The sequence below is a fragment of the Marmota marmota genome, unplaced genomic scaffold, assembly GCF_001458135.2.
Source record: "Marmota marmota marmota unplaced genomic scaffold, marMar, whole genome shotgun sequence".
Taxonomy (NCBI): Eukaryota; Metazoa; Chordata; class Mammalia; order Rodentia; family Sciuridae; genus Marmota; species Marmota marmota.
In genome coordinates, this window is record NW_026000102.1 from 8487993 (window position 1) to 8508126 (window position 20134).

General features: G+C 61.6%; 1 protein-coding gene across 8 annotated transcripts; it reads right to left on the reverse strand.

Annotated features, from left to right (window-relative positions):
* Window positions 1–468: 468 nt before the first annotated feature.
* On the reverse strand, window positions 469–20054 carry Agrn (agrin). 8 transcript variants are annotated; one of them, XM_048783841.1, is made up of 38 exons: window positions 19558–20054; window positions 19012–19059; window positions 14309–14524; window positions 13997–14221; window positions 13694–13918; window positions 13375–13581; window positions 12175–12393; window positions 11908–12102; window positions 11617–11817; window positions 11387–11535; window positions 11202–11307; window positions 10261–10377; window positions 10014–10178; window positions 9714–9857; window positions 9507–9631; window positions 9324–9429; window positions 8904–9239; window positions 8597–8734; window positions 8065–8192; window positions 7827–7941; window positions 7619–7738; window positions 7173–7526; window positions 6832–7030; window positions 6485–6700; window positions 5851–6080; window positions 5631–5765; window positions 5347–5455; window positions 5110–5274; window positions 4842–4953; window positions 4603–4614; window positions 4265–4381; window positions 3941–4133; window positions 3782–3869; window positions 3588–3611; window positions 2829–2861; window positions 2358–2582; window positions 1966–2069; window positions 469–1728 (listed from the first exon to the last, which is right to left on the reverse strand). In XM_048783841.1, exons 1-38 carry the CDS (start codon window positions 19703–19705, stop codon window positions 1571–1573), a joined length of 5907 nt encoding a protein of 1968 aa, XP_048639798.1. In that variant the 5' UTR covers window positions 19706–20054; the 3' UTR covers window positions 469–1570. The 8 variants fall into 8 exon arrangements, with proteins under 8 accessions (XP_048639798.1, XP_048639799.1, XP_048639802.1 ...); XM_048783842.1 differs by having other exon boundaries at window positions 5356–5455; window positions 19558–20053; XM_048783845.1 differs by lacking the exon at window positions 3588–3611.
* Window positions 20055–20134: the final 80 nt, after the last annotated feature.

Below are 20134 nucleotides of genomic sequence, written 5' to 3' on the forward strand. Positions count from 1 at the left end.
CACTGGAGCCAGTTCAGCAACTGCCTGCCCCCCAACTCACCACACAAGACCCTCCTACACCCACTCGCCCTGGTTCTGGTCTCCACAAGCGTGACTGCCCCCAGTGCAGTCGGCAGGCCCCCTGAGCCCACTGCACATCCTGGAGGGATGAAGGGAGGCTGGTGTGTAAGTGCAGATGGGCATGGGCTTAGTCCACAGCCCTCCCAGAACTCCACCTCACACCCCCAGGCCACCTGGACTAGTCTCTGTGACCCCACCCAGCCCACACCTGGGGGGCCACCTTGTCCCCACACTGCACAGCACTGTGCTCATCCACACACTGGGCTCCTCACCAAAAAGAGCCTGGAGCCCCAGCTCTCAGTGCAAGGCCACCCAAGGGAGCTGGAAGCCTGTGTCCCCACCATGAAGCCCAGCAGGGTGCCGCCAGGCTGTAGGGCTGGCAGTTGGGGAGGACAGACATGGCCCTTCTTTTAAAGTTTCCAAACTTTATTTCACGGTGCTTGACAAGACACATACTGGAGTTAGTAAGGACACACCAGGGCAGTTTCCTGCACCCCCCACCCCCAGCAGAGGCTGGCCAGGCTGCCAACTCCACCACCGTTGTCTGGTCTTACTCCCAAGAGGACTGGGAAGGGCATCCAGGCAGGGAGTGGGGGGTGGACGTTGCAGTTTAAGGCATTTCTGACTCTGTGGCCACCTCTGCCACCCCTGCACCTACACTTTGGTCTTGCTCAGACACTGGCTAGACCCCAGTCACTTTCAGATAATCACTTCTCATACTGGCCCTGATGAGGATGCTTAAATGCTCTGGAGTCAGGACAGGAAAGATAACAGTTCTTCTGCTTTGGGCACCAAATAAAACCAGTGGTCCAAGAACATGTTTGGTGGCCAGGCCTGGACATCCATCACTCTAGCGGAGGATACAGGCAACAGAGGTCAACCACATCATGCACAGTGGCCCATTCCCTCTTAGGGGCTGCTCCCAGGGCCTGGAGTGTGTGTGTGGGGGCCAGGTCCATGGCAGAATATGACATCAATGGTAACGTCATTTCTAAGTCACAGTCTTGGCACAGGAGTCCTGGGGTCCAGGCTGGCCTGGGGCAAGGCTACCCACAGCACAAAGGAAGAAACAGCAGCTTAAGTAAGGACCAAGAAGGGTCCCATGGGGGTGCTCTGTGGAAGGGCCCCCTCAAGCCTTGGCAACCCCCTCCTGCTCTGGGACAATAGGCTTCATCAAATGCAGCCAGGGTGAGGTCGGGGAGCAGGGTCTGCCAGTGGACCAGGTACAGGAGGGAAGGGAGGGGGCGGACACACGGGGACACACAGTGCAAAGGGCTGGTGTGGTGCCCTGAGGCAAAGGGGCACGTCCTGAAGCTGCCACACCACCCCTGGGAGCCTCTTGATACCAGTCTGTCTCTGCAGCACAGCTGCCTGGACGGAAGGGAGGACAGGCCAGCAGTCCCTCTGGCCAACACACAGGCAAGAAAATCATATCAAAAAGCAACAGTTTACAAAAATAGAAAATAATTACAGTAGGGTGGGCAGATGGGGGTGCTCCGCCGGTGTTCGTTTAGGAGGCTGGGCAGGGCCGCAGCTCTGGCTTGGAGAGGGCATCCTCCAGCAGGTGCAGTGGACGCTGGCCTACCACCACATCCCGGAGGCAGCCCACAAAACCTGTTCCATAGGCCTTTGGCAGGGCCTGGCCCACAGGCAGCTTCTGCAGGCCCCCTACAGGACAGAGAGCAGGAGATCAGACAGCTGTGGCTAGGTGATGCTGATGGGCAGAGGGCCACCACGGCCCAGGGAACAGGTGGGTAGTAGGCATGCCCACCCAGAGGACCCTGTCCTCTGGCCTTGTGCCTGGGGCCAAGATGGGAGAGGACGCAGAGGGACAGATGGAGTCTGTCCCTTAGATACACTGAGGCCCTTGGATGACCCCTGGCCTGACCTCTCTCGAGCACTCACCGAGCCAAAGAGCTCCATCTGTGTCCAGTTGTGTGGCACCCAGTGGGGAGGAACCAGTCACAGGGGCCTCATTGCCCACCTGAAGGGAACCTTCTCTCTGCTCCCTGAGGGTGCAGGTGGGGCAAGATTATCAGGGGTCCCTCCCCACCTCCTCCAGATCAGAGCCCCCCCTCCATGCCTTACAGCTGCTACAGGCTGGGCCCACACCAGGGTCACCCTGGAGCCCAGGATGGTGGCAGTAATAAGCCTCCTGCCACAACCGCTTCTCCTGCATCTTCTTGTCCTTCCTTCCTCTCCTCCCCACGACAGTGACCCTGGGTCAGGCAGTTGGTGACAAGGAGTGGCTGGGAAAGTGCAGGCACTGCCTGCTATTCTTAGGGGGGCCCACTGACCTGTGAGCCCTGACTCGCAACCAGCGGTTGGTGTTGACCCTCACAGTGGAGCGCAGCACCACGGGCTGAGAGCCCAGGTCATAGGCCAGCTGAAGGTGTCCATCCACAATGGCTAGCGCCATGTAGTCTGCACGCTCGGTGGCCTTGCCACTCCACAGCACCAGCCCCTGCGTAGCTGCAGTGCGCAAGCTCAGCTCAAAGTGGTTGGTCTGCAGTGCTTTCTCGCTGGAGGGTGAAGGGGTGGGTCAGGCCTCCAGGAAGGCAGCAGGGTGGATGGGGAAGGCAGGAGGGCAGAGCCTGGACTTCACAGGCCGTGGGGGCTGGGGGCTGGGTGACGGAAACACCAGCGGTGGGCGGAGGAGAGACAGACAGATGGAGGGACTGGCCGAGGTGATCAGAGATCGAGGATGACAGGCAGGCACACCGTGGGGTGACAGCCACTCTGCCCCTCAGGCACTGCCACATGCTCACCTGTTTAGGGCCCCAGAGTCCGGAGTTTCGGGGCTTAGAAACAGGGAGAGAGGGAAGCAGTGAGCCAGGGACAGACAGGCCAAGCACGGGCCCAAGTCCCATTTCTAGCACTGGGAAAAGCAAGCATGCACCTGGACACGCGTGGCCCTGGGCCCCACTGACGACCCACCAGAGAGCCATAGAAGTGACATGTGTGCAACACGCGTGTGCAGACACAGCTGGTGGCACGGCCCAAGCTCGTGCAGAGTTCAAGGAATGAGACGTGAATGGCAGATGGAAGCAGAGGGCTCATCTGCCTGGGGGTGGCCCTGATGCCCCAGCACACATGCATGTGCACAGAACACGGACACACAAGCAGAGACACGCTCATACACACGTGAACTCACACACGACCCACACAAACACGCCTTACATCTCTGCACACAGACACAGGCACACACAGGAACACCTTTACTCACACATACAGATATGTCTAAGTGTGTGCACGCACAGACAGGCACAGGCACAAGCACACACTCACGCCGGCCTGGGGTAGGGTGGTGGCTGCAGGGTGGATGAGGCACGTGTCCTGGGAGGGGGTACCATTTCCCGGGGAAGAAGCTGAGCCTCACACAGCACTAAAGGCCCTAACCCCCACCTCCATCCAGGAGGGACATTCTGCCCTTCGAGGGGCTCAGGACTGTGCTGTGGCAGGGTCAGGGAGGCACAGATGGGCACGGATGAGTGGAAGGTGCAGGTGGGGGCCGAGGGGCTACTTACGCTGGGATCTCATTGGTCAGTTCGCTTGGAAACAAAGAGACAGAGAGGTGAGAAGGCAGGAGGGGGAGGAGGGGTGGACACTGGGGCTTCCCGCCTGGTCAGAGCATGGTGTCCTGCCTTGTGTGGTGTGTACAGACAGGACCAGACAGACAGCGGAGGGTGCACGATGTGTCGGCTCCTGGGCGATGCATTACCTCTCGGTCACAGCATTGAGGTACTCGACGTAGGTCCTCCCATCGAAGGCCAGTGCCTCAAGGTCCCCTGCTGACTTCTCAACCAGCCCTGGGAGACAGGCAGCGTGAGGTGGGCTGCAGGTGCAGGCCTGCAGCCCTGGCCCAGCCACAGGTGCTCACCCTTCTCGCAGTGTAGCCCCGAGAAGCCCGTGGGGCACAGGCATGTGTAGGTGGCTTCCTTTGGGAGACACAAGGCGCCATGGAGGCAGGGGTGGCCTGAGGCCTGGGTACAAGGGTGGTCTGCAAAGGATGAGACGTCCACCGCCTGCACCACGTGCTCCTGGGCCAACAGCTGGCGGCCTCCCAAGGAGACCTGCAGGGCACAGGATGAGAGCCTGTGTCTCAGCAGCTGCGCCCTCCCTGCCCTGCAGTCAGCCCGGGGCAGCCCCTCCTCCCCCCGCCGTGGAGAGCCCTGGCAGGAGGGCCCCACCCCATGCCTCGCACCAGCTGAATGGCACCGTCGAAGCCAGAGGATGCTGCAGCTGCCCGGGCAAGCTTGCTGAAGTCGGGGGCACCCCCGATGTAGAGTGGTTCCTTCAAATTGAGCATGGTATGCGGCACCTGCAGAAGGCGCTGGATGAGGGTGTGCAGGGCCTACCCACTAGGCAGGGGCAGGTCTGAGTCCCAGACCAGGGTGCCCAACTGCCTGACACCCACACCCCAGCCCCTAGCTAACTAGCAGGCAGCATTAACCACACAGAGATGGTGGACAGGGGCCTTAATGGGGAGGAGCTACTCTAGGGTGGTGTCAGACAATGAGCAGTATGAGCAGCAGACAGTACCTTGCGGGATTTCTGACATCCGGAGAGCATGGGGGTGCAGAGTAAGAGCCAGAGAGCAGGGCAGAGAGGAGACAGACCAGGCACAGGACAGACGAGAGAAAAGAGTTTTGTAAGAACTGGCATGGGGGCTGCCAAGCCCCCAGGAGGAGGAGGAGGAGGAGGAGGAGGAGGAGGAGGAGGCGTGGGAGCAGGGCAGGGTGGGGGGACACTTGGGCCCTCCTCACACCTCAGACACTCACCGGGGACTCTCCCAGCACGCGGGGCCCATCACCCACACGCAGGGCACCCTTACGGCCATTTCTCTCCACCAAGACCCTAATCCAAGAGCCCAGGGCTATGGGTTCCTTGCTCCTGTGAGGAAGAGGCTGAGTGAGCAGGCTGTGGGCTCTGCCTATCCATTGAGTGACAATGTCAGGAGCCCCAACCTTACCCCTGTCCAGGCCCAGGCCTCCAGGCCCTCCCTGTGGGCAGCCCAGGACAGAGCCCACAGCCCTCATGCTTGCCCACCTGATGACTGCTGCCCCTTTGCCCAGGTCATAGCGGAATTCCAGGTGCTGGTCATGCAGAGCCAGTGACACGAAGTCCCCTTTGCCATCTGTCTTTTGCCCATTGTACAGGAGCAAACCACTGGGTCCTCGGGCCAAGAACACCACCTCGAGGGCCATCTTCTCCCTGGGTCACGTGGGTCAGGGTGTCTCACTGCCCCTTCCCTACAGGCTGCCTCCCCTCCTCTGCCTCACCTACCCTACTGACCCCAGGTCTCTTTCGAAGGTGTGCAAGCCTCTCAGCTCCAGGTAGGAAAAGCCATGGAAGTCCGCCAGGAAGGGCTGGGCACGACCATCCATCTCAGACACTGCAGAGGGAGGACAGGGCTCACTCAGGCTGTGGACCCCACTGTCCGGCCTAACTCGACTGAAACCCACAGGACCCAAATCCCAACTCTTCCTGGACCCGCAGATCGGGCCACAATTCAAACTGAACATTTGACCCTGACTTCTTGTCCCCTCCTGACAGCCTGGTGCCCCTACCTGTCTGGCAGAGAGTGCCTCTACGTCCCGCGGGGCACTCGCACTCGGCCCCACCCTTGGGCAGCACGCGGCAGGGGGCTGCACCGTGGCAGGGGTTTGGCTGGCAGGGGCTCTTCTCCTCCGCACAGGTTGGGCCTGGAGGGAGACGGAGCTGAGTCCAAGAAGGCAGGCCCCCTGACACCTGGTTCCTAGCCCTCACCCGATCCCCACCTGCCCTCACCAAAGCGGCCAGGTGGACACTGGCAGTGAAACATGTCGTCTCCCAGGGCCTGGCATGGTGCCCCACCATGGCAGGGGCTGGGCACGCAGGGGTGCTCTCCACACTCTCCCACCCCGGAGCTGCGGGACACAAGCCCCTGCCAGGGGCCCAGCTCCAGGCGCTGATTGTTGACATCCAGCAGGCGGATGCAGCCCTTCAGGCCCACGCCCACGGAGGTCCGCTCATGGGCCCTGCCACCAGGAAGGGGTCAGAGTAAGCTCAGCAGAGGCCTCCTTCTCGCGGCCAGAGTCACAGGGGTACAGTTAGGGCCAGAAGTCAGAGCTGCTCCATCCCATCACCCTGGAGACCAAGCGGCCAGCCCCACAAAGAGGACCAACCAAAGGGTGGGGCCGAGGTTAAGGGTCAGGACTGGAGGTAAGGGTCAGCCCAGGCCCTCCTCACTCTGGGCCCAAAGGTCAGCCACCCAGACGGGACAGGGAAGGGCCAGGAGCCCCAGCTGAGCTCAGGGTCCTAGCCACACCCACACCATCCTTCTGATCCCATTTGCTATCCAATGGAGGTTGCTCTGGTGGAGTCCCAGGTCAAGATCAAGGTCAGAGACCCAGTTTGAGGCACGCTCCACCCTCTTGCTCACACATCAGCCTGGTCCTCTGGGACTCCGCCCACAAAGAGGTCGGTATCTAGGTTGAGGCCATCTGTGCCACTGGGGCTCTCGCCCAGAACTGGGGTCTCGCCATCCACAGACAGCGTGCCTTGGCGCCAATGCCGTGACAGTTCTAGGCGGTGCCACCGGCCTGGTTCCACAGGTACTGAGCTGGTCAGTATGGCTGGTCCAGAACCTGTGTCAAACCTGGAGACCCAAGCAGGTGCTTAGAGCACTGGCCCGGCTCCATCCACAGTCTGGTCAGGAACCACCCACAAATTCCTCCCTGGAAGGCCCTGGCCCCCGCCCACCCGCCAGACATGCAGGAGGCCCGGCACCTGAGCTGAACGCGCCCACCCAGCAGCGCCAGTGCCAGGAAGTCCTTGCCACGTGCGTTGCCATTGTATAGCAGCAGTCCCTGAGGCTCCAGGGATCGGAATTCCAGCGCCAGGCGCAGCGTGTGATAGGCACGGAGGGTGGGGAAGGCCAGAAAGGAGGCACCCCCAAAGGCAGGAACAGAGACAGAGGGGCGTAGCACTGCAGGGGATAGGGAGGGTGAGCTGGAAGAGTACCCAAGACCCAGCCCCTACCACCTCCTGCCGGTGGCTTATCTCTGCCCTCCCTCCTTGCCCCCATCAGCCCTCCCTGTCCTTCCAGAGAGGTGGACAAAAGCGCCTACCGTCCTCACAGAAGGTGCCTCCCCTGCCTGCCAGGCAGCTGCAGGTGAAGCCCCGGCCAGAGTCCTGGTCCTGGCAGGTCCCCCCATGCAGGCAGGGCTGGGAATCACAGGACCTTGGGTGCTGCTTGGGACTGGGGAGCAAAGGCCAGTGTCCAGCCACATGGCCGGGAGCTGTGGTGGGGGGCCGGTGTGTGTGTGGGGGGGCCGTGGTCCTTCCAGCGGGCCTGCTGGTGTGACTGGGGTGGACCCGAGGGGTCGCGGAGGAAGGTGGCTGGCCCACAGTGGTAGCTCTGGCTGTGGCCACTGCAGTGGTGGCTCCTGTGGTGGCTCCCATGAAGAATGCAGGAAACCAGTCTGTGGGGCAGGGAGTGGTCAGGGTCTGCCAGGAGCAGGGGGCGGGGCGGTGGAGCATGGGGACAGACAAGGAGGCCTGGCCTGCTGCTCACCAAAGTCCGTGAACCGCACGTGCTCTTGCAGAGGCCTCCTCACCACCAGGGCCCGGCGCCGGGAGGCCTGGATCTGCCGAAGCAGGGCCCGGCCCACATCAGGTGGCCTGAAGGCTGTGGCTGGGGAAGAGGGGGTACTGAGCACGGCCTGGCCCTGTGCAGCCCCTACCCATCACCTCCTGGGAGAGACTGAGCGCGGGGGTCTCACTGGGGTCAAAGTGCACATCCACAGTGGCACGGACTGATCTGCCAGGCCCCAGGTCCCGCAGGTGGACACTCCGGAAGTCCTTTTTGACGTCTGAGTTCCGGAAAAGGTCGTCCAGCTGTGGGCAGGGAGTGAGTGAGGATACTGGGCACCGCCCAACCCACTGAAAGCAGTTCCCCTGACTGTGGGGTTCCTGCCCTGGCCTCCTCTGGGTCTGACCTGGGAGGACGCCCCCACTTACCGTGCTCTCGATGCTCCTGGCTGTCTCCCCAAACAGCTCTGACTTGGGGTCGGCCATTTCGGGTGTGTAGAACAGCTCTTGCCCCTCGACCCCCTCCAGCTCCAGCACGCCCTGGTACGCCTTGGTGGCTGTGGGAGAAGGGGCGGTGAGGCCCTGCCTGGCACCCGCCTGGTGCAGGCCCCTGGAGCAAGCCACGTAGGGTTCAGGGGCAGGTGGATGTTAGTCAGATGGTCATGAGGTTAGTGGGGACCCCAGGGCAGGGCTGGCGTCAGTTACCAGGCAGACTCCTCAGAGCGATTGCCCCAGGCTTGCTTGCAAGGAGAGAGACGGGTTAGGTACACGGTCCTAGGCACGCACATGTGTTAGGGCTGAGACCTCACGTGTGCACACGGGTGCCGGATCCCCAAGATCTCATACACATTGGAGACCAAAGACCATAAAACCTGGACCCACCTGCTGCCAGTGGGTAGGAGCAGCACTCACGGCTGCCCAGGCTGCTCCTCGAGCTCCACCTGCCCTGCCACCCACTCACCAGGACAGTTGGAGCCCTCTGCGTCCAGTGAAGGTGTCTTGCCATCCGAACAGCAGCCCAAAGGTGAGTTGTAGCAGGAGGCTCTCTCAATGGGTGGTCCATGTGTCACCACGCTGCTGTCCATGGAGAGTTCCAGTCCTAGGGATGCGCAGTCTGAGTCCAGCCACAGGTGGGAACCTCTCTGGGCCCTGCCCCAACAAGCCCCTGCTCACTCCCCAGGCCTGTCCCATGTCCCTGAGCCCCTGCTCACTCCCCAGGCCTGTCCCACACCCCAGAGCCCCTGCTCACCCCAGGCCCACCCCACATCCCCAAGCCNAACCCCCCCCACTGGCCTCCTGGTCCCCACTTAGTTCCTCATCGCCACTCCCATCAGTGCTGCCAGATTCTCCAAAGGCAGACGCGGAGAGACTGGCTGCAGCGGAGGTTTCTGTGGGGGGCATGGTCAGCGCGGGCCGAGCTGTGGTCTTGGGGATGCTGGCTGTGGTCCGAGGTCGTAAGGTGGGTGGAGGGGTGGGCCGGCTCTGGGGGGTACTGCTGGGAGCCAGGGGGAGGGCACTGGGTGGAGGCAGCAGAGGCTCGCTTGGCAAGTGCCCCGGGGCTGTCGTGGCCCTGGATGTTGGGTGAGCGCCAGGAACAGCAGCCTCTGCAAGGAGAGGGAAGCTGGGGCTGGAGTCGGGGCAGGGCAAGGCCCTCCTGTCAGTGCTGGGTGGTGGCTCCCAGACCCTACCCTGGCACGGGCCGAGGCTCTGGGTGAAGATGTCCAAGCCCTGGCGGCAGGCGATGGTCTTCAGTTGGCACTCGCTGCCGTAGGTGATGCCATCTGATCCACAGACCTGAGGCGCAAGGCAGGGGCACTCAGGCGGTGCCCCCACCCACTGCCCTTCACACTCTCCACCCTCACCTTGCTCACCTTGGTGGCACTGGCCTCTGGGCAGGTGAGGGCTGGGCAGACGCAGTGGGCAGAACCTGCCTCTTCCACACAGGAAGCGCCAAACTCACAGTGCATCTCCGCACAGGTCACCGGTGCCAAAGGATCTGGGGTGGACACAGAAACCCCACCAGCTCAGGCTGTCCCTCTGTACAGCAAACCCCAGGCCAGCCCAGATCTTGTCCTCACCTGCCTCACAGCCGGTGGGGCCCAGGGTGTGGCCATCAGGACACTGCCCACACTTGGGACCAGCGACGCCTGGCTTACAGGAACACAGCCCAGTCATCTGCTCACAGTCATCCCGCACGGCACCCCGGGGGTCACAGCTGCAGGCTGCGGGGAGGGAAGCCTGAGTCTGTACCTAGACAGTCTTCTCCACCTGCTGCAGAGCCTGCCGGGTGCAGCTCAGGCCAGGGCCTGAGCACAGTGATGGGGGTGGACAGGCAGGAGTAATTGACTGGCAGCCAGCCCTGGGGCCCTGTCACTCACGAGTACAGCCGCTCCGGCTGTCAGTGACAATGCCACGGAAGTTCCAGAAACCAGGCTCACATCGGTCGCACTTGAGGCCGCCCACACCTGGCCGGCAAGAGCACTGGCCTGTGGCTGGGTCACAGGTGCCTCCGTAGGAGCCGTGCGGGTTGCACTGGCAAGTGCCTGCAAGGGAAGGGGGGAGGGACAGGGTCAGCACAGTCACACAGCTGTGCCAGGCTAGGGGTGAGGGTACTCAGGTACTCACTGGGGCAACCGGCCAGGCCCACACCCCGGGCAGCAGTGACATTATCCTGGCAGCATCCATAGGGGGTCTGGGCACAGTGAGCAGGGGCTGCAGGCAGCAGTGGGGCCAAGGTGAGGCCTGCAGAGAGGGGTGTGGGGTCAGACTTGAGGCAGTGCTGTATGCCCACCCCTCTGCCTCAACCTCCTCCACACCACCACTCAGCCTGACACCATGCCCCTCAGGTCTGGAATCTGAGGCTGAGGCCCTAGGTGAGGCCACCATAATCATACAAGGACATGCAAGTGCCAAATGTAGGACCCAGCACACAGGAAACATACAGGGCCACATACACACAGAATACCCAAAGTCACGGACACAGCCTTGTGTGTACACAGAGCTATGGACATACAGATAAGTGTAAAGGCAGCACACACACACGAAGACGGACACGCACTCACATTCCTCCAAACCACGCACATTTACATACAACTGCACAGACACAGCTGTGAACATGCATGAGCATACCGTGAGCACTCGTGTGTGACACGTGACATTTACAGACCACTGTCAGTCCCTGCCCAGAAGAGCAAAAGGGCCCGGAAGGTGCCCTGTGGTTTCCTGCTGCCTCCTGCATAGAAGCCTGGCCTGACCTGCAGTAGGTACTTGGCATACACTTGCTTTCATGAGGCAGGATCTCACTGCATGGCTCAGGCTGGGCTCAAACTCACAATCCTCCTGCCCACCCTCCCCAGTGTGGTGCATACTTTGACAGATGGGCTTGTGTCCACAGTGCACGTATCAGTGCTTTATACTCAGAAGAACACACAAGACCACAAGCATACCACAGCACACATGGATGCCCACGTGCCCACACCAGTGCAGGCACACACCTTTGAATACGCACACACAGAAGCGCAGAGGCTGCTGCACAAGCCCACGAGAATGTGCCCTGGCCCACTCACCACGGCAGGGTCCCTGAGCTGCGACGTACAACTCTCCTTGAGACTCGCACCTGGCCCTCTTCAGGTCACACTCACTGCCATAGGTGACCCCATCTGAGCCGCACACCTGGAGGGGTGGGGTCAGCGTGGGCAGCCTTGGCCCCTTCCTCACTGCCCCCCTATAACTGGGGGAGGTGGGGGCTCACCGGGCTCCTGAGAACACCCTGGCAGCTGAAATCGCAGACGCATGGTCCATCCTCTGAGTCCTCATCCCACACCCCGCCACGCTGCCGACAGAGTTCCTGCTCACACTCGCTGTCCTCCCCAGAGCCGGAGCCTCCTGAGCCACACTCAGCTGTGGGGAAGGAGAGCAGTTCACCTGCAGGTTCTCCCCTGAGGCTGGTGCCCCACAGCCCAGGCAGCTGCCCAAGCCTACCCTGCTCACAGGGCCCTGCCCGGGCTTCCTCAAGCTGTATCTGCTGCTGGCAGGCAGCCTCCTGTAGCTCACACGCACTGCGGTAGGTGACACCATCGCTGCCACACACGGGGCCAGGCGGGGGGCGCTCACAACGAGGACACACACACTGCCCAGCTGAGCACACAGCCCCAAAGGCACACACTGTGTCTCCACAGGTCTCTGAAACATACGGAGCCAGCAGGGGTCAGCAGCTGACCCAGCCGGAGAGTGGTGGGACCCTAGCCCGCTGGCCCCCATGGCCCCACTCACGACAGTGTCCAGCTGATGCCACATGCAGGCTTATCTGGTGTGTGCAGGCGTGGACATGCAGCTCACACTCGCTGGCATACGTGTGCCCATCAGAACCGCACACGGGCTGGGCTGAGGCCACGCACTCAGAGGGGCACACACAGCGCCCGGTCTCGGCCTCGCACAGGGCTCCAAAACGGCACTGCCCGCATCGGTCTGGGGAGGGGGCTCTGTCACCACTGTGTCAGGAAGGCCATCCCCCCCCAGACCTGCTTGTCCACTACTGACCACAGGGTCCTCTGCGGGCCACCCGGATATCCCGCCCAAGGGCACAGGCCATGGCCTCCAGCTCGCAGGTGCTGCCATAGGTGACGCCGTCACTGCCGCACACGGGGTCATAGGCGCCTGCACACGCCTGCTGGCACTCGCACGCAGCCTCCCCGTTCTTCACGGCGCATGTCGCCCCGAATGCGCACTGCACCCCACGGCACGGGGACGGAGCCTGGTCTGGGAAGGACAGGGCACTCAGCCCACCTGCTACCCGCCCCCCCATACTGGGCAAAGCCCCCAGCCCCACGCAGCAGGCCCTCTCCCAGGGTGGGGTGGTCAAGGAAGAGCTAGATGTGCAGGACATAGCAAAGAAAGGGACAGACACACGACAGAGGCAGATGGGGACACAGGAGCCTCCTGACTGCCCACAGCAGGCCACTGACCCCGACCACCAGCAGCCCTGGGACACCCATGCACGTGGGGGCTCTCTCCAGGCTAAGAGGAGTCTGCACCCCAGAGTCACACCCAGGGCTGCACGGGGAGGAGGTGTCTGTCCACTTGCTCTGAGAACCACAAGGCCAGGCAGTAGCGAGCCACCCCCCCCAGCCGCACCAGGGGCAGACCTCGGGCTGTGGGCTCCTGGTGGGCAGGCGCGGCACCTCATCCTGCCAGCAGGTCAGGCTGGAAGACACAAGAGGAGGAGCCGAGAGGGAAGGACCGAGGAGAAGACAGACGCAGAAAGACAGACCAGAAAGATGGACAGAGGACTGACCCAGATGGACACAGGGTCACTGCAGCCCTGGTTCCCATGGGACATGCTGGCCATTTCCCAGCTGCCTCCACCCTCCAATGGCCCCTTAAAATCAACTGAGATCCTGCCTCTGAAGGGGCTGGTGACAGTTATGTCCCAAGAGTGAGGGACCCCACCGCTGTATCCACTTCCTGCCCACCCAAGCAATCTATACCCTCAGGCAGAACAGAGATGGATGGGCAGACAGACTAGAGGACCTGCAGCCTGGACTTGCATGGCCAAGTGCAGGCCCATCTCTGACCGCCTCCCCAAGTATCCGGGCACCCTCTTGCAGCCTCTACCCTCCACACCCTGCACCCTCCCAGGGGACCCACCCTGGCCCAAGACCCTGGGAGGTGGGTGCCAAGGAATGAAGATGGCATGTGATGGTGGGCAAGGACTGATGGCGGGGACCACAGGGTGCTCACCACACGGGCCCTGGTGCCTGGGAGGGATGGCTCGCTGCTGCCGGCACTCAGCCTGCTGGCGCCAACAGTCGTTGTCATACGTGTGCCCATCCTGGGCACACACCGGTCTGTAGGCCCCATCACAGGTGACACGGTCGCAGGAGCAGCGGGGTCGGCCACGGCGGGACAGGCAGATGGCACCGAACTGGCAGGTCCCGGAGCACTGGTCTGGGGGTGGGCAAGGAGCTCAGAGAGGCCAGAACCACACCAGCACCTCCACAGCAGGGACCCCACGGACACGGAGGCAGGGGACACACTGTGTGCAGGGGAAGCAGCCCACCTCGAGGCTGGCACTGGCCAGAGCGCACTTTCTGGAGGAGCAGACCGCGGACAGCCCCTGAGCGGCCCATGACGCAGTCATTTGCATAGGTGACCCCATCATCCCCACACACAGGCAAATGCCGGGGAGGGCAGCTCTCTGGGCGCAGGAGCATCTCTGGACGGTGAGTGCGCGGGTTCACACGGCAGACGCGGCTCGGGTCAGCATGGGCTCCCTGGCAGGGGTCTGGGGGCGGACAGGCAGGAGTCAGGGTTATTGCCTGCACGCCCAAGGAGAGGAGCCCCACGTGGGGCCGGCACTCACCACAGGGGCCGTCGAACTTCCTAAAGATGTTCTCCTGGCGTGCGCATGCCCGGCGCAGCAGCTGGCATTCACCGGGGTAGTCCCTACCGTCACTGCCACACACGGTGCCCTCCGGGGCCCCGCGGCAGGTCGTGGGACACAGGCAGGAGGCGGTCTGCCCATCGGCGGAGGGTGCACAGGTGCTGCCGAAGCTGCAGGTCACATTGGAGCAGGGGTCCCGGGAACCTTGCGGATGGCAGGGTGGGGTCACCCTGGCTGTCTGTCCACCTCCAACACCTGGCCCACCCCCCCACGCTGGGCACACTCCCTTACCACAGGGTCCGCGGCGGAGCAGGCGGATTCGCCGCTGCAGGCGGCACTGTGCACGCTGCAGCTCGCACTCGTTGCTGTAGGTGGAGGCATCTGAGCCACACACTGGCGCCACGACAGCAGGACAGGCGCTCTTCTTGCACACGCAGGAGGCCCGGCCTGGATCCTCTGCACTGGGCTCACAGACCGCGCCAAAGCCACACAGCATTCCCCTGCAAACTGAGGTCGGGCACAGGAAGGGGTTGTTGAAGCCAGGTCTCAGGGCTGGGCACTGCTGCAGCCCTCACAGGCACATCCACACCCGGGTGTGCAAGCATGTTCAAGCCCACGCATGGCCACAAGTGTCACGGACGCTCTGTTGTGCATGTTCACAGGGCCTGGCCCCCTGGATGGCTCCCCTGCCAACCCAGGGACCTTTCCTCATTGGAGAACATTCTCTATACCCTCTACCAGGAGAGAGGGGCCTCCTGTCCCCATAACAGGACAAGCCACCCACTCCCATCCCACCTCAGCAGATTCCCCAACACACAACAGGAGAGGACCCCAGGCCAAGTCCGAAGCAAGCAGTCGAGGCCCCACTCTGCCCAAAGCACCTCTCCCACATCAGCCCCAGAGTCCATCTTGTTACCCCCACGCAGGCCAGGCTCATCCCAACTCAGGCCATAAGTTTCTGGGGCCTCATCTGGGAGCTGCCTGGGTGTTCCCCATGCCTGATCCCGGCCTCTTCCCAGCTCCTAGCCTTCTCCCACAGCCCCTCCCAGGGCAGCTGCTCTGCACAGCTGGGCCTGCCATCTGAGTCTGCCATTTCAGCCCTTAGTTCTGCAGACAGCAGGGTGCAGCACACGCCCCATCATCATTAGGCCTCCACTGCGTCCCACCGTGTGGGCACAGGGAAAGGCTGGCCCTCTGTCACAGTGTACAAACGAAGAGACCAGAGTCGTTAGGGATAGCCCCAAGTAGCCACCCTGAGGCCAGCACTGGGACTGGGGATAGTTGGCTCCTTAGGTCAGGGTACCCCTGGGGGAGGCGGGTCCATTAGGGGTTGCAGCTGCCTGGATCTAATAAATGTTTTAATCTGGCTCAATTATCATTAATAAGTCATGGTGTCAGGGCTCCCATCAACTCCCGCAGGTCGAGGAAATGTAGCAGAAAACCCTCCCCATCTCCTAGGAGAGGTGCATAGCCCAGGGGCTAGAGCCAGCTGTTGCCACTCCAAGAGCCCACCCCAGGCTTCCACCTGCCTGACCCAACCCTGGAGAGCTGAAAAAACAGAGGCCGCAGCCTGCCTTCCCTGCCCCCACCCATGTTCCCATTCCCCCACCTCACTATGCCTCAGTGTCCCTTTCTGTGAATGGGACAATAGGACCTGCTTCCAAATGACTGCAAAGCTCAAGAGGCACTGGGCACAAGCACCAAGTGGAGGATGAGCTCCACCTACGATAATGGATGGTCACCACCACTGGCCTCCTCTCTGTCCTGGCTCTATCTGGCTCAATCTATGTCTGGCCAGTGTCCCCCTCTTCATGCCAGGCTGTAAGCTCCCTCCATTTCCCCTTCTCTCTCCTAGTGGCACATCCCTCTCGAATGCAGCCCTTTCTTGCCCAGGCTCCTTGTGACTCCCAAGCCAAGTCCAATAGGCCCGTGCTAATGCCCAGTGGTGCTCTTGGGCTTCAGCTGGACCTGCTGATCAAGGTCTCCAGGGTTGAACCCCAGGGTCAAGGGCCCAGTCACCTCCCTGCCCCTGGGCTCCTTAGCTTCTGCTATCTGTGCCCTGGGCTTTCCCTCTCTCTGCACCAGGTCACCTGACCCACCAGCTCTCTCCCAAGGTCCTGACCCCACAGCGGGGAAGAGCTGTTCTTGGGGAGCAGCACTCTCCTCCCCACCACAACCTGGTTCTCACTCCACAGTCCACCAATGTTTCCACTATAAAGCCACAGTTAAGAGCACACAATGCTGGTCCCTACTTCGGTCCCCTGCCAGGACAAAGTAACTTCTCTTTTTCCTTGGTTTAAGGTACCGGGGATGGAACCCAGAGATACTCAGGCATTTTCACATTTCTTATTTTTGAGACAGCCTTGGTGAGCTGCCCAGGCTAGCCTTGAACTTGTGACCCTACCAAACTCCCCATAGCAGCTGGATCACATGTGTGACCACCAGCTGGTCAGAGCAAAGTAACTTCTCAAGTTAATTCAGGAATCCCCACTTTCAGGATGGGCCCCACTTTGTCCCATGCTTAGGCTGGGAGAGGGGCTGCTCCCTGGTCCCCTGTTGGTACCTATAGCATGACTGCCCCTTTATGTGTCTCCCTGGCCCATGGGACCAGGAGATCGGGAGGGCTGAAGATAAGTTTCTTGATTGAACTTTCTTGAGTCATAAACACAGAGACGACCCACCCCCCCCCCACAGGCCCACCAGCAAGCACACACACAGGCACACCTGCGCACAGGTGCAGGCAGAGCCTGCCACAGCAGCCAGGCCCTCCTAGGCATAGTCCTTCACACACATAATGCCCCTCCTCAAGCCCACTCAGCAGAAGAGGAAACTGAGGGCAGAGGTCTCCTAAAAGTCACTACTAAGGAATGGAAGAGCTGGACTCAAGACACACCTGCTGCCCATGACCCCTCATAAATTCAGGTGACATGGTTCCCTAGTGGGTCACCTCTGGGGGCCCCACCAGGCATGCCCTGCTCAGTCCCCAGTGGAAGGCTCTCCCTGGCCACTGAGCGTCCCACCGGAGCAATCTCTTGCTGCAGTGCGGAGGTGGAAGGGCTTTTTATAGCCACAGATGCCGCTGATATATTTAAATCTCCTCCTGGTCTAGGGTGGGTTGGGGGATGGAACCAACGCCCAGAGCCCTGCTTGTGGCCACATGTGTGTCCTGATGGCTAGGGTGTGCACAGGGACTCAAGTGGGCAGCTGCAGGGAGGGTGGGTTAAATCGAGGGACTCAGGAGAGAGGCTGTAGACACCCAGTGCTCAGCCCCGGCCCAGTGCAGATTGGCTTCCTCCTTAGTCACCCCACTGGAGGACATGGGCCCCTTCCTGGAAGATGTGGGACCTGTCTGGGTCACAGCCTCCTGCCCCAGGCCAGAAGGGGGACAGTGGTCTGAGACCAATGGGATGTACCCACACCCACTTACCCCATCAGCCACGGGTCCCCACAATACGTGCAAATACCAAGGGTCACATACCATGAAGGGGTGCTGCATTGCTCTGACCCCAAGGCTCCTGTGTCTCAGGAGAAGGACTGTAATCCCCCAGAAAGAGGCCCCTCAGAGGCCACAGACTCCCCTCCCACAGCCCAGGTGGGGCTCAGACCTCTGAGGGGCCTTCAGGTCTGGTGGGAGCAGCGTGAGGAGGGGCATTGTTGTCAGAGACATGGGTTGCACAGCAGAGCCCAGGGCCAGGATGTGTGTCCCCACAGCCACCATCACCCATTCCTACTGCCCCACCCTAAATGCTGCCCAGCCCAGGGACCCTGGTACATTTGAAAATACGCCTGTGATACCAGCTACTCGGGAGGCTGAGGCAGGAGGATTGCAAGTTCAAAGCCAGTCTCAGAAATTTAGTGAGACCCTGTCTCAAAATAAAAAGTAAAAAGAGTGTGGGGCAAGGGCTGGGACTCAGTGGTAGGGCCTTGGGTTTGATCCCCAGCATCACAAGGGAAAAAAAAAAAAAAAAGAAAGCCGTCAATAACCCTGCAGCTTCCAGGAATAAAGAACAGTTGGTCACAGGTGACCCCTGCCCAGATGGCCACTGAAGGACAGCAGAGCCCCTTCATCCTGCACCCATGAATCCAGCTCCTGCTTCTGGGTGCCCCATGATTCAGTAAGCAGCCCTGACTAATGCAACCCAGGGGTGCATCCTGAGAAGAAGGCCCAGGGCCATGCCCCCACCCCAGGCCACCCAGGGCTCTCTCAGGTTTTCCTCCCCACCCATGTCCTGCCTAGACATGTGACTCTGTGATACTGGACAGACAGCTGCCTGACAGAGAACCCAGTGATGGGGCAGGACGGAGAGCAGACCTGGGAGCTCCCAGCTGCCTGCTGAGGATGCAGGGAGGGTGAACAGACCATGGCCACCCCTTGGTCCTGTCCTCTGCAGCACTAGAGCCTTCTCTTCCCCTCCGACATTAACCTAATTACAGAGGCCCATGCTCCAGCAGCCTGGTGGGAGGACATCCCAACCCATAGGGATGTCAAGAAGGGCAGCCCACCCCTCCATCACTTGCATCCTCCCAGAGACAGACGCACGCCTTTCTGATTCCTCAGGCCATGCTGAGACACTCCCCACCCCCCAGCCCAGTTTCCCCTCTGCACTTCTGACTTTCTCAACCCCTGCCTGGCCCCAGCCCTTCCTGAAAAGGGAGAAGGGAGGACAAAGGAGAGGAATCCCCCCCCACAACCAGCCTACTCCACTGCCCACCCCCACCCTGCCCACACCACCTGCCAGCATCTCACTTCTTATGGTTCCTCCCAGTCTTGAGGCCCAGGGAAACCAGAGCCCTGCCTGAGCACTGCCAGGAGCTGAGACCCCGGGCTTACACTCAGTGGATGCCCCAGGAGGAACCCAGGCTGCCTTGCCCAGCCTCCCCTCTCCAGACACCTGGCACCCCTGGTATACACACCCGAGAATGAACCCACCCTAGGAGTGCTCTGCCCACTTGCTACCCCAAGCTGTGCCTTCCACCCAGGCTGCCCCACTCACCGTCAGGAGGTGTGGGAGGTGCTGGTGTGAAGTGGGTCCCAGGTTTGTCTGGAATAAAACAAATCTCCAAGTTAGGGCCCTCTGAGCAAGGCCTTCCAGAGACCACCACGCCCACTCTGCCCTTCCCCCATAGGCTGGCTCAGAGACTCTGGAGAAGAGGGCAGGGGCCCTTACTTTCCTCTGCCCTTCTAGCTGCATGGTCAGGGCTTGACACCCATCACCTGCCAAGTGGGTCCCCAGTAAAGTCACCTGATTTACCAAATAAGTCCAACCCCCCCATTCCTAGTGCAACTGCCCCTTTCTTACTCCCACAGGAAGTTGTTTCTGCCCCATCAAGATGGGGGTCAGCTGGCCAGGAGCCCAAGGACAGGTCTCAAGGGGTCCAGAGCAATCCATTCCATCCCCAGACGAATGTGTGACCCATTCAAGCTAGTTGTGGCCCTTGGCCTGGCTGTGACCCTGCCTGCCCTGTACCCTTGCCAGCAGGGAAGCAGGACTTGGCCAGCAGAAGCTGGGCCACTTGGGCCCCGCCCAGCCGCCACGTACAGTTGTTGAGGAAGAGCAGCACCGCGAAGCCCAGCGTAGAGGTGGCCAGCAGGATCAGACAGACGTTGCAGGGGATCATGAAGTACCGCACCACCAGCGAGGCGCCAGGCTGCTGCCGGGGGGGCCGCTCCAGCGGCAACGGAGGCATGGCCTGGGGCTTGGCCTCTCTCTTGGGGAGTGGGGGTCCTCACGGAGCGCCCTTAGGCCTCTTCGGGGCTACTGCCCCCATTCTAGGTCCCCTGGGGCAGTGGACAGCTGCTGCGCTCTCAAAGTTCAGCCCCATTCACAGCCTGGGGCACGCCCGGTCCTCCCCGGCCCTCCAGGCTCATAACGGGATGTGCGCAGAATAATCCAGGAGCAGAAATCCCAAATGTGGGCTCAGAAGCAGGCGAAGGAGGATGGAAGAAGGCCAGGGCCACCCCTGCCGCCGCAACCCTTCCGCCCGCCAGCCGGCGCTGTCCGCCGAGCGGGAGCCGGAGCCGGAGAGACGGAGGCCGGCGGGACCGCGGGCGCGGGCGTGCTGCTCGCGCCTGGCAGAGGCGGGAGCGGCGATGGCGAGCAGCGGGTGGCTTTAGCG